Raw genomic sequence first — 17,841 nt, 5'->3', positions numbered from 1 at the left:
TGAAGGGACCCAGCGAGCAGGCAGCCAGTGGAAAGGGACCCTGGTGGCCGAGCTGTGTCTTTGAAAGGCGCTGGGTACGGAGCTGGCAGGGAGAAAGTCTGGTTCAGAAGGGACGGAGATGGCAGGCGCCGGGAACAGGAGGAGGCAGACAGAGGAAAGACAGAGGCATGAGGGGGAAAAGTTACAGGAAGAACCGTGCAGTGAAACAATAGGAAAAACAATGAGCAGGGAAGGAGACCTGCTTGCTCGGGGGTTCGGGGAACGAGAGAGCAAACCGGGAAAGGAGACCAGCTTCGCCGCGGTTTGCTCTCGCGTTCCCGGAGCCACCCAGCAAACCGCAGGGAAGGAGACCTGCTTGCTCGGGGTTCCGGGAACGAGAGAGCAAACCCCGGAAAGGAGACCAGCTTCGCCGCGGTTTGCTCTCGCGTTCCCGGAGCCACCCAGCAAACCGCAGGGAAGGAGACCTGCTTGCTCGGGGTTCCGGGAACGCGAGAGCAAACCGGGAAAGGAGACCAGCTTCGTCGCGGTTTGCTCTCGCGTTCCCGGAGCCACCCAGCAAACCGCAGGGAAGGAGACCTGCTTGCTTGGGGTTCCGGGAACGAGAGAGCAAACCGGGAAAGGAGACCAGCTTCGCCGCGGTTTGCTCTCGCGTTCCCTGAACCACCCTGCAAACCGCAGGGAAGGAGACTTGCTTGCTTGGGGTTCCGGGAACGAGAGAGCAAACGAGTCTCCAAGTTACCTAAGAAATTGTTACAAAACTGCAACGGACGTAAAGCACGAATGAAACGTGATGGAAATCAGCAGTGAGCAAAGAGAAACGGGCTGAGGAAATGAGCAGGAAGTGAGCTGTAGCGAAAGTAATGCACCAGCACCTTCAGGTGCAGCGACAGGAAGAGAGAGATTGCCAGAGAAGGAAGGGACTGTGCCTACACCAGAAAGCAGCGGAGGGATGGTGGTTCAGTTAAGAAGCCAACCCATGGCATAGAGGAATAGTTGTAGTTATATGAGCTGGAACTCAGAACAGCAAACAATGACATCACAGGAAGATGGTTCACTCAAGATATAACGAAGCATCCTAAAACGTTGTCCTCTGAACTCGGGGCGTGCCAAGCCTGAAAACAGAGAAGCTGTGAAGGGACCGTAGAGCGGTGGATTCTGGCCTAGTGCCTTGTACGTTCGAACTCCAGCTCCTGGTGCTCCATGAATGTAAATTGTTGCCCAAGAAGTTGGTTTAATTCAGCCAGTGGTAGCTCCTGTTTGGTTAAGGTCAGCAAGAGTTCCCACTGTGACCCTACCCAGCAGTTCCTCCTAAACCAGCGAACTCTGATTCACTTGTGATCATTCCCCACTGAACTGATTTCTCCTTCCCCAGCTATGGAGAGAAAAGGCAATTAGGTCCCTTCGGCCTCTCCTTGCCCTGCCCCAGCCACCCCTCCATGGGCTCCTGGCAGATGGATCCGCGCTGTTGCCCTGCTAAGGGGTGGGGGACCCTGTGTCTCTTGTGTCACTAGCCCAGCTCCCTCGGTCTTGGATTCAGGGGAAAAGCATCCAGGAGAGTCTCCCTGCAGGCCCCTGTATCGGCCTTTTCACGGGGGCCAGGCTGTGGGGACGGGGCACAGTGACCGTGCTGGGGTCTGTGTCTCACAGCCTGTCTCCTCCTGCCTGCTGAGCCCAGCTACCCCAAACCCAACATCTCCCTGCTCCCCAGCGGCAAGGTCGCCCGGGAGAGCCGTGACCATCCGGTGTGAGTGTCAACGGGGAGCAAGGGTCCTTCTGAGTAAAGCTGGAGACCCAGACACACAACACGTGACAGATTCTGCTGGGGACGTGGTTGAATTTCCCATCCACACACTGAGCCTTGTCTACATGAAAACTGGACCCGAAATGATGAATCCCGTGTGGTTCCCAACCCCCCTGGTGATCTCAGAGCGAGTCTGGGCTGTCGAAATTAGCACCCAGGACCAGCGCTAGTATTTTTAGCGCCCATTTCGCCGCCCCGTGCGCTGGTCCCGTGGCTCCGGTGGAGCTGCCACGCCTGCGGGAGATCCACTGGAGCCGCGGGAGTAGCGGACCGTCCACAGGCACGACTGCGGCAGGTCAACCGGAGCCGCCTGCCGCCCCCCGCCGGCAAAATGCCGCCGCCCAATAATCCTGGCGCCCTAGGCGATTGCCTAGGCCACCTAAATGGAAGCGCCAGCCCTGTTAGCACTCCCTGGTTTGATAAAGCCCCGGTTGGCAGACAAGCTCCCCTGTAGCTTTATAGACACAGGGACGTTCCTCCTCCGAAATAGGAACAGCTGCACCCAGACCTGCTCCACAGTGATGGCACCTCCTGGCCTGTCTCTGCTTCAGGGAAACAGGAGGAAGTGAGCCCCCCCCCAGTGAGGGAAGGGGGTCCCTGCTCCCCAGTCACTAAAATCCCCCTACCCCTGGGGACAACAGTGAGGCTCGATGCTGAGCTGGAGTTGGAGTTGGAGTTGGGGGTGGGGCAATCCTTGAGTCACTATTTCAGCCTCTCCCACCACCCCGAAGGACACTGGTTCTATTCCCACAGAGGGATCCGACCTGACCCAGCCTGGAGTGGCACCGGCTCCCACCTGCCCAGGCAGCGCGGGGCCTAGGGTTGCTGCCTTCCCTAGGCCCCATGATGTCCCCCTGGCAATAGGGGTTGCCCTAGAGCTGCAGCACCTGGGAGACCCCAGAGGAGGCCAGGCCAGACATGCCAGACGGGGTTGGGGGCTCCGCTCCCAGGGTGGTTCGAGCTGCTGATCTCCCCGTCTGAGCCACCGAGTGACTCTTCCCTTCCCCCCACAGCAGCCTCCCCCGGGGCGCCTGAATTTCACCAATGCCAACATCGCAGGCCTGGCGCTGAGCGCTGTGGTCCTGCTCATCCTGGGGCTGATCTTGGCTGAGACCTGTTACAGCCGCCCAAGGGAGGTGTCCTAGGTGAGGTGACCCCCCCTTCTGTGCCCCTTGCTCCCCCCAGGGGCTGGGCCCAGGGCGACACAGGCCCCTCTAACCCGCCATATCTCTGCACCCCCAGGAGCCTGGATCCGGCTGTACGGAGAAGAGAATCTCCCCAGGGACGAGCTGCTTCCCCTCGGGGGGCTGAGACACCAGCACAAACCTCCTGCTCCCAAACACCCCTGCCTCGGAGAAGTCACTCCCCAAAACAGCTCCTGACCTGACAGTGGCACCCCAGGATTGAACCCCTAGCCCCATGAGCACCAGCCCCTGCAGAGTCAGTTAGAGGAACTGCCCTGTGCTGGGCTCATTGGGCTCCTTGTGGGGCAGCCCCTGGACAGCGCTGGATGCCACTCGCTGGCCCTGCCGGGCTGGTCTCTGCTTGGGGCTGTCAGTGGGGAGCTGGGACGCTGCATTTTGTGTCGTGGTAGAATAATAGCACTTAGTGCCCCCTCCCCCGGTGTCCGTCCCCCTCCTCTCTCTGCAGCGTGGTCCCCCAGCCCCTTTTCTCTCCCCACTTTTTCCCTAGACCTCCCCGCCCTGTATTTCTATTTTATAACCCCTCAGAGCTCCTTGCTCCCCTGACCCCCAAATCTCCCTACCCCAGAGGGTGGCTGTGATCCTGGAGCCTCCAAATGTCCCCTCGTGGTGGGTTCAGCCGACGAAGGTGAGTGAGAAGTTCAGGCAGTGTCACGAGAACCTGGACGAATGAACGTTGGGGGGAAAGTTGGCGAGACAGAAAGACGGGATTAGTCCAACCCGACCGGCCGCCGGACAGACCCCACGGGCCGGGCTGGGGCCCTCCTGGGACACGGGAGAAGTCGGGGAGCAGAAATGTGTGACTCAAAATTGGGGTGTTGGAAACGAGGTCTCATTGGTGCATAAAATATTGCGGTGATGGGCTGTGCCACTCACCACCCTTTGGGGCCTTCAAGAAAGAGACTCGCTTGCCCTTCCCCTGGCTGAACCCCCAACCTAGGAGGAAACGGGGTGGGACTTTAACAGCAGCCGCGGTGACGTCGGCTCCAGCCCGGCTCCGCCGGCTCCTCTGCCCCCCTCTCCCCCCCGCCCCAGGATAGTCGCTAGCATCTCCGGGTCCAGTGGGGAGTCGCCCAAACCTGGGCGATTTTCCAGCTAGAGACTCACTCCAGCGAATGGGGCCAGGGATGGAACAAACCCCTCATTTCACACGGCACCTGCCACGGCTCTCCCGGTTCCTGCTCTGCTGGGTCTGTAACAGCTGATCCCAGGGGTCAAGTGGGGGGTTGCCGTGGGGCTGAGCAGGCTGCAGGCTCTGGACCCCGCCCCCGGCCCGTGTTTAACCCTGTTTAGTGTGGGGCAGGGGCTGGGGCGTGTTCACACCTTCGACTCTTTATTGTGTCTCCAGGACCTAAAGTGATTTTGCCGCCAGCTCTTCTGGGCGCCCCCCATGGCAGGTGATTTGGCGGAGCCAATTCGGGGGAGCCGGGAGTTTGAGGGAAGTAGGTGGAGGGTGTCAGGAGGGAGGGCGGAGGGGAGAGGGGTCAGAATGGGGGACAGGAGTTTGAGGGCTGACAAGCTCCCCCTAGATGTCAGAACCAGGGGACAGGATTGGGGGGGGCATGACGGGGGAGGGGGCAGACAGTGCCCCCCAGGAGGAAGCTGCCATTTCCACCCCTTGGCAGGTTCCCCCCTCAGTACCCCCATCCTCCTTCTGCCCCCTCAGTCCTGGGTCCCCCATTTTTTCCCCTTGATCTCCTGCCCCCAGAATGCCCCACACCCCCTTCTGCCCCACATTCCCTGAGGGAGGTTGGGGGGATGTGAGAGGATAGGAGATGGGGTGGGTAGAACAGGGTCGGGGACAGGGGGCATGAGGGGACACAAGTGGGGGGTGAAGGGACATGGGATGGGGCAGAACTGGGGGGATATGAGGGAACTACAGGGCAGGGGGCAGAAAGGGGGGGACAGGGAGATGAGGGGACATGGGGCAGGGTGAGGGGACATGTATGTGGGAGCAGACATAGGCCAAAGGGCAAAACGGGGCGGGGGGAATGGGACCATCAGGAGACATGGGAGGATTTGGGGGGATGGGAAGCAGGACAGGGAGAGGAGGGGCCCAATGCATGAATATCTGGGGTAGGAGGTGAAGGGCAAACGAGCTGGAGAGCCAGAGCTGGATCATCTGCCGAGGAGGGGACTCTTGAGCTCTGTCCCCGTATTCTTGCCCCCTTCTCTTTTTTGGGGGCTGGTCGGCTGCCCCCCCTGCCCCATCTTTTTCACAGCATCCAAGGTGAGCTTTGCCCAGGGACCTGAGTTGTGTGGATGGACCCACTGCCCCAGGGATGGGCTTGGGAAGAGTCATGGGACCTTTCACCTCTGGGGGGCTGGTGCTAATCTGTGTCCTTTTCTCTATACACCAGACCCCACCCCCCAACCAGAGCCAAGGAGAGAACCCAGGAGTCCTGGCTCCCAGCCACCCCTACCCCAATCACTAGACCCCATTCCCCTCCCAGAGCCGGGGTTTATAACAAGGAAGGTGCCGGGCATCAGGTTCACACAGAGTTTCACTCGCAGTAGCACAAACACCAATTGAGCGTTGGTTTTATCAGCTGCTCCTTTAACAACTCAGGATCTACATTTATGCCTCCCTCCCCTGCTCACGGGGGCCAGAAACCACAACCCCCACCCCTCTGTCCTGTCTCTGTGCCACATCACTGAGCTAAGAACGGCATCTGCAGCGACACTACCTGGGAAGGAGTTTGACCAGACTCCTCCACCCTCATGCTCCAGGGCAGGCGCTGGGTCCAGCTGGGTCAGGAAGGAATCTCTGCCCCGCTCCATGGGAGAGGGTCACTCAGTGGGGGCTGGGGATCCCTCCTCTGCTCTGAGCTGCTGCTCCAGGGAGGCTGGATGGATCTGTTGGAAAAGGTTGGGGCAGCCTGGGCATCTCTTGACATCTCCAGAGATTGCCCTGTTCCCAGCTGATCCCCAGATTGGGCAGTTCCCATGTGGGGCTGGGAGGTGATGGGGTGGCGGGAGGGGGGACACCAGGCAGCTGCAGGAGGGGATGTGGGTTGCTGGACATAGCGGGAGCTGGCTTTGCTCTGAACACGGTAGATTTGCCCCGGAGAGTGCTGAGATTGAAACCATCTGATGGGAACAAAGGGGCTGAGCTAATCACGGCGCAGTTCCTCATTCTGCTCACACTCGGGCCTCAAATTCAGTGGAGCTCAACACCGGGGCGTTGGTGGCATCGCTGAGGGGCCCCCACTGCCCCCGTCATGGCGTCTGCTCTCACTGTCCTCCTCGGTGAGTATCGGAGACAGCCAGGGCATGTGCCCGTGGGGGGGGGGGTCTGAGACCAGGGCGTGTGCCCATGGGGGGATCTGAGACCAGGGCGTGTGCCCATAGGGTGGAGGATCTGAGACCAGGGCGTGTGCCCATAGGGTGGAGGATCTGAGACCAGGGCGTGTGCCCATGGGGTGGAGGATCTGAGACCAGGGCGTGTGCCCATGGGGGGGATCTGAGACCAGGGTGTGTGCCCATGGGGGGATCTGAGACCAGGGCGTGTGCCCATAGGGTGGAGGATCTGAGACCAGGGCGCGTGCCCATAGGGTGGAGGATCTGAGACCAGGGCGTGTGCCCATAGGGTGGAGGATCTGAGACCAGGGTGTGTGCCCATGGGGTGGAGGATCTGAGACCAGGGCGTGTGCCCATGGGGGGGATCTGAGACCAGGGCGTGTGCCCATGGGGGGATCTGAGACCAGGGCGTGTGCCCATAGGGTGGAGGATCTGAGACCAGGGCGTGTGCCCATAGGGTGGAGGATCTGAGACCAGGGCGTGTGCCCATGGGGTGGAGGATCTGAGACCAGGGCGTGTGCCCATGGGGGGGATCTGAGACCAGGGTGTGTGCCCATGGGGGGATCTGAGACCAGGGCGTGTGCCCATAGGGTGGAGGATCTGAGACCAGGGCGCGTGCCCATAGGGTGGAGGATCTGAGACCAGGGCGTGTGCCCATAGGGTGGAGAATCTGAGACCAGGGTGTGTGCCCATGGGGTGGAGGATCTGAGACCAGGGCGTGTGCCCATGGGGGGGATCTGAGACCAGGGCGTGTGCCCATGGGGGGGATCTGAGACCAGGGCGTGTGCCCATAGGGTGGAGGATCTGAGACCAGGGCGTGTGCCCATAGGGTGGAGGATCTGAGACCAGGGCGTGTGCCCATGGGGGGGATCTGAGACCAGGACGTGTGCCCATGAGGGGGAGGATCTGAGACCAAGGCGTGTGCCCATGGGGGGGATCTGAGACCAGGGTGTAGGACCCAGTTGCTCTGGGATCTGGTCACTAATGAGACGTCTCCTTTCCAGGCTGCTGGCTGGCCAGGCACAGTGGGGTGTGGGGAGGTGAGTATCAGTCTGTGGGGAGGACAGTAACATCAGGGACTGGGGAGGGGATGTGTGGGGTGGGGAAAAGAGGATCTGAGCCCTGAACCTTCCCCAAAAACAACCCAAACTCCCCCTGGGAACTCAGACCGGCCCCATTCTTCTGTGACCCCTCCCCCCCTCCCCGGAGTAACTGGGAGCTGAATTTGGCTCCCGGGATCTGAGGAAGCAGATGGGAAATGTCCTCTGGTTCAAAGTCCTGCCCCCGACAGGCTGTGAGGATCAGGGGTGGGGGCGGCACATGGATTTCTTTCAGCTCATGCAAACGCTAACAGGGGCTGTCCGTTGGCTCTAGATCCCCTCGGGGAACCGAAACGATCACGGTCAGTGCAGCCATGGGGAGAACCCCCCAGATCCGCCCCCAACAGCTCCCTCCCCTGCACTCACAGCCCCCTGGGGAAAAGTGGGTCTTGCATGACTCCTGCCGGTCACAGACTATTTCCAAATCCAGGTCGGGGGGCAGAGCTGCAGGGGGCCCACTGGTCAGGCTCCCTGGCTGGCCTCAGGTGGGGTGAGGAAGAGGTAGGTGATCTCTCATGTAGCCGGGTCCTGAGCTATGTCTGGGTGAACCCCCTGCCCCTGAGCCCCATGGGCAGGCAGTGCCAACCCTGGTAGGGGACAGACTCCCGGAGAGGCCGAATGATGGGTGGACTGAACTGGGGTGGAGGGGCAAGCAGGGTGTGTGTGTGTGTCTCCCCTGTTTAACTCCTGTCTCTTGTTGAAAGCAGGGCGTGAATACCCCAAACCCACCATCTGGGTGAGCCCCAGCACGGTGGTGGCGCTCGGGGGAAACGTCACCATCCGCTGTGAGGGTCGGTACCTGGGCATGGAGTTCGTTCTGCGTAAAGATGGACACCCGAACCTGCAGGTGTGGATGGTGCCTGCAAGGAAAGTGGCTGAATTTCCCATCCCCAGTGTTGGCCAGGAAGATGGAGGGAGCTACACCTGCGACTATCGCTCCATAAGGGATCAGAATCGCTCATCACATCCCAGTGACCCTGTCGAGATCACTGTGGGAGGTGAGGGAGGGGACCAGCTCAGAGTCCCGCTCTGGAGATTTGGGACAGAGGAAGGGGGGATCCCTGCCCCCAGAGGGAGCTGCAGAGCAGGGGGGCCTTTCCCAGGCAACACAGCAGTTAGGGGGTGATGGGTGCAGGTGAAGGTTATACACCTCAGTGTATAGTAGAGACTTGCACAGTCCCCTACAAGTCTGTGGTGGTGCTGTGCACAGAACCCAGCAGTCCTGGTCCCCATCCCCCTCGCTCTCCCCACTAGACCGCACTCCCCTCCCAGAGCCAGGGACAGAACCCAGGAGTCCTGGCTCCCAGCCCTCCCAACAGAGAAGCCAGGGAGTGAATGGACCCTGAAGACTGGCCTGGCCTGTCACCCGCCGGGGAGCAGAGCTCTGGGCCCCCAGGGGCTGGGGTTGCTCCGTGTCTCATGCTGTTAGCCCAGAGCTCAGAGGAAACTCTGGCCCCTGTGGAATGGCATCCAGGAGCCCATCCCCAGAGCCATCAGGTCTGACCCACCAGTGAGACCGCTTAACTCCCAAGAGAGGGTGGACCCCCAAGAAGGGCTCTCACTGAAGGGGGCTCCCCCCATGGACCCCACAGGGCCAAGAGCGGGCAGGATCTGTGAGTCCATGACAACCCCGCACTGAGGCCGCACGGTGAGGACGGGCCCCAGGAGTGAGTGACGGGGCCTGTGTCTCACGGCCTATCTGCTTCCCACTGCAGAGCCCAGCTACCCCAAACCCAGCATCTCCGCGAGCCCCGGCAAGGAGGTCTCGCTGGGGACAGCTGTGTCCATCCGGTGTCGGGGGCAGCACCCGGGCGTGCGGTTTGTGCTGAATAAAGAGGGACGTCATTTCCCACCTGTGGATTCGGACGGGTTGGAGGCTGAGTTTTCCACCAGCAACGTTCACCGGGATCTTGGCGGGAGCTACACCTGCTCCTATCACAGCAGATCAGAGCCGTTCGCTGTGTCATACCCCAGCGACCCCATGGAGCTGGTGGTGAGAGGTGAGGGGCCCGGCTCAGCGTCCCCGTTCCCAGCCCCACGCCCACCCAGATCCTCATGGGGGTTCGGTGCCAATGGGACACTCAGAGCCAGGCTCTGCCCTGAGCCCTGACCCCGCAGAGAGGACGCCCGGCTGGGAAGCAGGGACAGTCACTGGGGGGTTCCCCAGCCAGGGGGGAGCAGCAGCCCCTGGAGACTCGGGGCAGGGAGGCTACTTTAACACTGCCCTTTGTGCATAGGAACCGTGAATCACTATTTAATCCATTGATCCCATCCCCTCTGTTCTCCAGGCCCTGCCCCAGGCTGAATGAGGCAGGTGCTGAAGGAGAAGTGGTGGCTTGGTGGACATGGTGCTGGGCTGGGACCCAGGAGATCTGGCCCAGCTCCTGGCGCAGCCACAGACTTTGTGTGATGGGAGCACATCGTGGTTTTCAAAAATGTCCTTGCGGGGGGCGGGGGAGGGAGGCTTCAACTTTGGGGGATCTCTGGCCGAGAGACCATAAACCAAGATGCCCACGGATAGTGGAGACCTCTGCAAATGCTCCCTCAATAGCGCTGCATAAACACAGAGTGAAGAGACAGTCCCTGACCCTGGGAGCTCACTAAGGAAAGTGAATCTGTTGGTGCCTCAGTTTCCCCCCTGTAGAATGGGGATAAAGATGCCTCACTACCACCTGGGGGACTGACTCCTTTCTTCTGTGGGTCTCAGACGCTGCTGTGCTGGGTACCAGAGACCAGCTCGTGAGTCTCTCTGTGCTGGGGGGACCGGACGCAGTAAATGAGGCAGGGCCACACATGGCATATGAAGACCCCAAAAACAAGGCAGCCGAGGCCCCGTGTCTGTGGGGCTGGGAGCCCAGCTCGCAGGGTCGGGATTCTGGGTCAGGGGGACTCTGGGATCTGGGAGAGAATCTCTGCCAGGGGCCCCTGGATCTGCCCGTGCCTGGGAATCACAGAAGATGAGGGTGGAGATTCCACCTCCTTCCTAGGGAACCTGGTCCAGTGCTTCACCACCCTCCTAGGGAAATAGTGTTTCCTAATATCCAACCTAGACCTCCCCCACTGCAACTTGAGACCATTGCTCCTTGTTCTGTCATCTGCCACCACTGAGAACAGCCGAGCTCCATCCTCTTTGGAACCCCCCTGCAGGTAGTTGAAGGCTGCTATCAAATCCCCCCTCACTCTTCTCTTCTGCAGCTGGAGGCCGGGGCTGGGTGGGTGCCTGAGTCTGGCTCTCACAGCCTGTCTCCTGTGCGCAGATCCCAGCTTACCCAGACCCTCCATCTCTCTCAGCCCCACTGCGGTCACCGCCCCAGGGGCAGACCTCACCATCCGGTGTCAGGGGCAGCGCCGGGACGTGAGGTTCTTCCTGCACAAGGCTGTAGACCTGAACCCGCAACAACACATGGACCGTACTGGGGCCGCGGCTGAGTTCCGCATCCCCACCGTGGGCCGGCAGCACGGAGGGAGCTACAGCTGCAGCTACCGGCCCCGGTCAGAGCCCTTCATCTCCTCGCAGCCCAGCGACACTGTGCAGCTGGTGGTAGCAGGTGAGGGGCCCAGCTCAGTGTCCCCACTCCCAGCCGCAACCTCAGAAGTTCAGCACCTGATGAGATGCTGTTAGCCCAGGGCTCAGAGGAAACTCTGGCCCCTGTGGAAAGGCATCCAGGAGCCCATCCCCAGGGCCAGTAGGTCTGACCCAGCAGTGAGGCCGCTTAACCCCCAAGAGAGGGTGGACCCCCAAGAAGGGCTCTCACTGAAGGGGGCTCCCCCCATGGACCCCACAGGGCCAAGAGCGGGCAGGATCTGTGAGTCCATGACAACCCCGCACTGAGGCCGCATGGTGAGGACGGGCCCCAGGAGTGAGTGACGGGGCCTGTGTCTCACGGCCTGTCTGCTTCCCACTGCAGAGCCCAGCTACCCCAAACCCAGCATCTCCGCGAGCCCCGGCGAGGAGGTCTCGCTGGGGACAGCCGTGACCGTCCGGTGTTGGGGGCAGCACCCGGGCGTGCGGTTTGTGCTGAATAAAGAGGGACGTCATTTCCCACCTGTGGATTCGGACGGGTTGGAGGCTGAGTTTTCCACCAGCAACGTTCACCGGGATCTTGGTGGGAGCTACACCTGCTCCTATCACAGCAGATCAGAGCCGTTCGCCGTGTCATACCCCAGCGACCCCATGGAGCTGGTGGTGAGAGGTGAGGGGCCCGGCTCAGCGTCCCCGTTCCCAGCCCCATGCCCACCCAGATCCTCATGGGGGTTCAGTGCCAATGGGACACTCAGAGCCAGGCTCTGCCCTGAGCTCTGACCCAGCAGAGGGGATGCCCGGCTGGGAAGCAGGGACAGAGTCCCTGGGGGATTCCCCAGCCAGGGGGGAGCAGCAGCCCCTGGAGACTCGGGGCAGGGAGGCTACTTTAACGCTGCCCTTTGTGCATAGGAACCGTGAATCACTATTTAATCCATTGATCCCATCCGCTCTGTTCTCCAGGCCCCGCCCCAGGCAGTGCCCTGAGGCAGGGGCTGCAGGAGAAGCAGTGGCTTGGTGGACACGGCGCTGGGCTGGGACCTCGGAGATCTGGCCTAGCTCCTGGCGCGGCAACAGACTCTGTGTGATGGGAGCACATCGCGGTTTTAAAAAATGTCCTTCCTGGGGAACCGGGGGGGAAGGCCTCAACCTTGGGGGATCTCAGGCTGAGAGACCACAAACCAAGATGCCCACGGAGAGTGGGGACCTCTGCAAATGCTCCCTCAATAGCGCTGCATAAACACAGAGTGAAGAGACAGTCCCTGACCCTGGGAGCTCACTAAGGAAAGTGAATCTGTTGGTGCCTCAGTTTCCCCCCTGTAGAATGGGGATAAAGATGCCTCACTACCACCCGGGGGACTGACTCCTTTCTTCTGTGGGTCTCAGACGCTGCTGTGCTGGGTACCAGAGACCAGCTCGTGAGTCTCTCTGTGCTGGTGGGACCGGACGCAGTAAATGAGGCAGGGGCCACACATGGCATATGAAGACCCCAAGAACAAGGCAGCCGAGGCCCCGTGTCTGTGGGGCTGGGAGCCCAGCTCGCAGGGTCGGGATTCTGGGTCAGGGGGACTCTGGGATCTGGGAGAGAATCTCTGCCAGGGGGCCCCTGGATCTGCCCGTGCCTGGGAATCACAGAAGATGAGGGTGGAGATTCCACCTCCTCCCTAGGGAACCCAGTCCAGTGCTTCACCACCCTCCTAGGGAAATAGTGTTTCCTAATATCCAACCTAGACCTCCCCCACTGCAACTTGAGACCATTGCTCCTTGTTCTGTCATCTGCCACCACTGAGAACAGCCCAGCTCCATCCTCTTTGGAACCCCCCTGCAGGTAGTTGAAGGCTGCTATCAAATCCCCCCTCACTCTTCTCTTCTGCAGCTGGAGGCCGGGGCTGGGTGGGTGCCTGGGTCTGGCTCTCACAGCCTGTCTCCTGTGCGCAGATCCCAGTTTACCCAGACCCTCCATCTCTCTCAGCCCCACTGCGGTCACCGCCCCAGGGGCAGACATCACCATCCGGTGTCAGGGGCAGCGCCGGGACGTGAGGTTCTTCCTGCACAAGGCTGGAGACCTGAACCCGCAGCAACACATGGACCCTGCTGGGGCTGAGGCCGAGTTCCGCATCCCCACCGTGAGCCAGCAGCATGGAGGGAGCTACAGCTGCAGCTACCGGCCCCGGTCAGAGCCCTTCGTCTCCTCGCAGCCCAGCGACACTGTGCAGCTGGTGGTAGCAGGTGAGGGGCCCAGCTCCACGTCCCCACTCCCAGCCGCAACCTCAGAAGTTCGGCACTTGAAGTGATGCTCAGAGCCAGTCTCTGCCCAGAGCCCTAGAACTCACCTGGACAGGGAGTGGGGACAGTGTCACTGGGGGGTTCCCCAGCCTGGAGGGAGCAGCAGCTCCTGGGGGTTCAGGGCTGAGGGAGGAGGGATCCCTGCCCCAGGGGGAGCTGCAGAGCAGGGGTCTTTCCAAGGCGATGCTCCCCCGGCTGCCCCTGCTCTGGGGATGCACAGAGGAGTCAGGGCCCAGAGGCTGCCGAGCCGGCACCGTCCCCAGCCACAACCCCTGCTTCCCGGACGGACAGTAGCGATCAATGCTGAGTCACGAGCTGAGGTGGATTAAGGTTTCCTGGGGAGCAAGGGGGATCCCTCCCCCCTTTCCACCTGCATCCCTCTCCTGTTCCACCTCCTCTGCCTGTGGCCCTGCCCACGGCCCCGCCCCTTTCTGCCCCTTCCCCGGGGCCCTGCCCCTATGCCAGCCACGGCCCCACCCCATTCCGTCCCCCCACGCCACAACCCATTTGCTACTTTCTGCTCCCCCCCCACTGTGAGCCTCTGTGAGCTCTGTCCCTGCGTCTTGGCCCCAGGGCGCAGCAGGGAGTTGGAGTCCCCCAGCCCAGAGGCCACAGCAGGTAGCGAGAGTCCTCCCATCCCAGGGGCTTCCCCTGCCTCCCCTCGCCCACTGCTTCTGCGGGAACCAGAGTCTGGGTGGGGGCTGAATCTTCTCCGGGGCCCCCCACTGGGCCAGGGCCCTAAGCCCAGAGGCTGATCCTCCACTGGTCACGGAGGGCGTGTGGGGCGGTGATCTCTGCATCAGTGTTTCAGCCCCTCCCTCTGCCCCGACAGATGCTGGTTTTATTCTCGCAGGGGGAATGGACTCAGCCCAGCCTGGAGCGGCACCAGCTCCCACCCGCGTGGGCAGAGCAGGGCCAGGTACCAGGGGGAATCTATTGAGTCACAGATTATGGGGCAGCTTTCCCCAGTGATTGCCCAGGGGAGGGATGGAGGCTGTTCTCAGGGGCAGTGACTCCCCCCACCCGCCAATGGATCTGGGAGGGGAGCGAAGCCTCCTGCTCCGACATGAACCCACCGGAGCTCCCTGCAATGCAGCCAGGAGCAGCCAGCATGGGAGGCAGGATACCGGGCTAGATGGGCCCATTGGCCTGAGCCGGTGTGGCCATGAGGCCGAGGTTGAAATGCCTTAGAAATGACGGCCAGGCTGGATCAGACAGCACCCCCTAGTGCTGTGCTGGGGCTATGGGGCCAGCCCTGACCGATGGGGAGAGCGACCCCTACCGAGTCCCGAGCCCTGCAGCTTAGCGCTATAAATCCCCCAAATCTTCCTGGTTCTGACCCCACTTGATGCCCTGGGGCCCCCAACATCCTCCCCATATACTATTTTCTGCCTGTGTCCTGAGGTGTCCCAGCCCATTGGGCACCGCCTGGAGTGGGAGGGGCTGAGGGGGAACAGACCAGCTGCTCCTGGCACTCACAGCTGCTGCTGTTTCCCAGGCGGATCGGAACCGCCGGCACCTCCAGGTCTGACCAGCCCCATCATCGCCGGGGTGAGCGCGGCAGCTGCTGCCCTCCTCCTGCTTCTCCTCCTGCTCCCCGTGGCCTTCGTCTGCTACAGAAGAACCCGAGCCAGTGAGTGCCCCGCCCAGCGAGGGAAGGGTTAAACCTGCCGCTAGACAGGGCCGGATGGGGTCACAGCTGGGATGGGGGACTGAGCCGGGAAAGCCAAGGAGCAGGGGGGCTCAGCAGGGGGCGCTGTTGCATGTGTAATCCCTGTACACACAGCTGTGCCACCCCAGAGGGGCTGCATCTTAGGGCCAGCGGAGGGGTCCCCATATGACCAATCTCTCTGTACCATCTGCACCATCTGTGGCCGCATCTCAGCACTGAGCAAGGGGTCCCTGTATAATGAGCTGTGGGCACCGTGCCTCTCAGGTACCTGTGGTGCCAGGGGAGCCGACCTATGGATCGGGTTCATTATAATGAGTCACTAAGGAGGGAGGACTGGGGACAGGACAAGCCCCCCGAGTTAATCTGCTCCTCCTCCTGGTGCATGCTTTGCTGTTGTGCTGCTCCCTGCTGGTCCGTCCCACCCCAGCAGGGATCCAGGCTCAGCACCAGCAGCAGAGGGGACCCCCCAGGTACTCCCATCCCTGCTGCCCTGGGGGGTGAGTGGCCGGGTGCTGGGACCGGGGGATCCCGATCGGCTCATGGGGGATTCTGGTTTGTGTCCCTCTGCAGGAAAAGGATCCACATCGAGACCAAGCAGGTAGGAACCTGGATCCTCCCCATCCCAATGGACCTGCCTGGGTCACAGGGCTCCTGGGTTCTGTCCCCAGCTCTGGGGGGAGGGAGTGGGGGGTTGGGGGCCAGGACTCCTCAGACATGATCTGGGCCTGCTGACAGTGGAGGGGCACAACCCCAGAACAGCTGGAGTCACACCACGCCTGCCCCCTCCCTCTCGGAAAACAGTGACACCCCCCACCTGCAGCTCCTGGCTCTGCTCCCTGCTCCACAGCTCAGCTGCTCCGCAGGGAGGGGCCCGGCTGAACCATGTGACTGAGCTGTCCGGGATGGGGGGGAGGAAGGGGGTGTCATGTGACCCTGCTCCCCCCCCCCACACACGTGTCACCTCTGCCTGGGTTCTGTCCCCAGCTCTGGCAGGGGAGTGGGGTCTAATGGGTGTGGTTGGGAGGTTAGGGAACAGGGTTCAGTGTGAGGCAGGATTGGGGGCTCTCTGGGTGTGTTGGGGAATCTCCCTGCGGGTGGGGGGATATGACATGTACAAGGGGATTTTTTTCCTCTTTTAGCACCATCCCCTTGGGGGTGTTGAAGGTGCCGGCTCAGCAAGACCCCATCTGTAAGTAATGCACCCAAGGGGGTACCATGGATGGGGGAGGGTACCTTGTGAGGGGTGGGGCTTGTGGGGGCTCTACCAATACGGGGCAGGGCCTGATTTACAGCTGCTGTAAATGGAGAAGGTCCCAGAGGTAGCCGGTGTCAGCTGAGCTTCCTGCCTCCTCCTGACTAGCTCCCTGTGGGTCACCCTCCCCTCCCCCTCTAGTTCATAGACTCCCTCTCTGTGCCCCCCATTCTCCCTCCCCAGACCTGGGGCTTTGTGTGTCCCCCCTTCATTTCTCCATCAGACCTTCCCAGCCAGTGACCTGTGGGGAATCCCCAACCACTCCTGGCTCCCAGCCCCCTGCTCTAACCACTAGACCCTACTCCCCTCCCAGAGCCAGGGTGACAACCCAGGCATCCTGCCTCCCAGGCCCCCTGACCCACCATAATCCCCTAGACTCTGCTGCCATCTCCGTGCCTCAGTTTTCCTCTCTGTAACATGGGGCTAATGACCCTGGCCCATGCTGTGGGGTGGGGAAGGGGTGGCTGTGCCAGGCTCTGAGCCCCCAGGCTGGATGGAGGGGTCAGAGCTTGGTGTGGAGTTCTGCTCTGGGCCGGCCGGGGGTGCAGCTCAGCGGGTGTCTCTGTTCCACAGATGCCTCCATCGACGAAGGAAAAGAAACATAGACCCTCGTAAGTGTCCCTGTCCGCCTGCAGGCCCTGATCCCCAAGCCTGACCCACATGGGCCCCCTCACCTGATCTGTCACACTCAGTATTTTGGGGTGGCGATGGGGTTGCAGGGGTGTGTGTGTGTGTGTGTCCCTGTCACTGCCTGCTGGAGGGGACAAGCCCTGCTCTGTGTGAACATGTGTGTGTGTGGGCAGTTGGTGCACACACACACCCCAGTGACTCTGTCCCCTCCTGTCCCCAGGAGCCCAGCCTTGGCACTGACGGACTCACCTACGCCGAGCTGGACTGCCAGGCGCTGCAGGCCAAGCGGGGGGACCTGGTATCTGGTCTGTGCTGCTGCACAACGCAAGCCACAGAACCTCACCCATCCACTTCCGTAGCACACCCCAGTGTCCGGCTGAGTCACTTATGGCCTCAAATCATGGATTAAAGACTTCAAGTTACAGAGAATCCACCACAGACACTAGTTTAAACCTACCAGTGCCCCGCGCCCCAGGCTGCAGACGAAGGCGAAACCCCCCCCAGGGTCTCTGCCAGTCTGACCTGGGGGAGAAATTCCTTCCCGGCACCAGATACAGTGACCAGCGAGTGTCTCGTCTCTGTCCGTTGGAGGGATGTACTGCTAACAGTCACAGATCGGCTCCATGCTGTTGTGGGATGTCTCCTCATCCCGTCCCCTCCAGAAGCTCAGTCTTGAAGCCAGTTAGGTCCTGTAATGAAGTGGGACTGTTCTTAGTGTTTCCTCTGAATACTGTGTGGGTGCCTCAGTTTCCCCTATGCATTTTGTAAGTCTCCAATGTGCATAAATGGCCGACACTTTGTATCCTGGCAACAAATGTCCGGAACCCTTTCCCCCTGCAAGGGAATAGCTAAAGGTGAACAAAGCGATCAGGTGACCTCCTGGCCCCAGGAAAGAGACAAAGGCCAGAAAGGAGGAGCTGGAGGGGGGTTCAGTTTGGGGCTGGCTGGGGACGGGGAAGGGACAGGTCCCTTGGGAGGCTGCTCCAGAACTTCGCTCCTCTGACAGTTGGGCCTTGTCTACACTACAGTCTTGTTGACAAAAAGCACCATGATAACATCGGTATTGCACGTTCACACT

The 17,841-nt window shown here is 61.2% G+C and overlaps 1 protein-coding gene across 4 annotated transcripts in view; it reads left to right on the top strand.

The window, feature by feature from the left end:
- LOC115641558 (immunoglobulin superfamily member 1-like) overlaps positions 1 to 17,479 on the top strand; it is a 69,645-nt gene extending 52,166 nt beyond the window's left edge. For 2 of the 4 annotated variants that reach the window (XM_030544811.1, XM_030544814.1), the window contains 9 exons: positions 10,661 to 10,951; positions 11,312 to 11,596; positions 12,862 to 13,152; positions 14,042 to 14,128; positions 14,708 to 14,842; positions 15,452 to 15,479; positions 16,021 to 16,070; positions 16,707 to 16,744; positions 16,984 to 17,479. In XM_030544811.1, coding sequence (XP_030400671.1) covers positions 10,661 to 10,951; positions 11,312 to 11,596; positions 12,862 to 13,152; positions 14,042 to 14,128; positions 14,708 to 14,842; positions 15,452 to 15,479; positions 16,021 to 16,070; positions 16,707 to 16,738 — 1,199 coding nt within the window. In that variant the 3' untranslated portion in view covers positions 16,739 to 16,744; positions 16,984 to 17,479. Of the gene's footprint in view, positions 1 to 6,075; positions 6,253 to 7,307; positions 7,344 to 8,110; positions 8,402 to 9,118; positions 9,404 to 10,660; positions 10,952 to 11,311; positions 11,597 to 12,861; positions 13,153 to 14,041; positions 14,129 to 14,707; positions 14,843 to 15,451; positions 15,480 to 16,020; positions 16,071 to 16,706; positions 16,745 to 16,983 lie in introns of those variants that run through there. The other 2 variants (XM_030544812.1, XM_030544813.1) reach the window with 2 other exon arrangements.
- Positions 17,480 to 17,841: the final 362 nt, after the last annotated feature.

Source organism: Gopherus evgoodei, unplaced genomic scaffold, assembly GCF_007399415.2.
Source record: "Gopherus evgoodei ecotype Sinaloan lineage unplaced genomic scaffold, rGopEvg1_v1.p scaffold_35_arrow_ctg1, whole genome shotgun sequence".
Taxonomy (NCBI): domain Eukaryota; kingdom Metazoa; phylum Chordata; order Testudines; family Testudinidae; genus Gopherus; species Gopherus evgoodei.
This window is presented reverse-complemented; position numbering and strand designations above follow the sequence as displayed.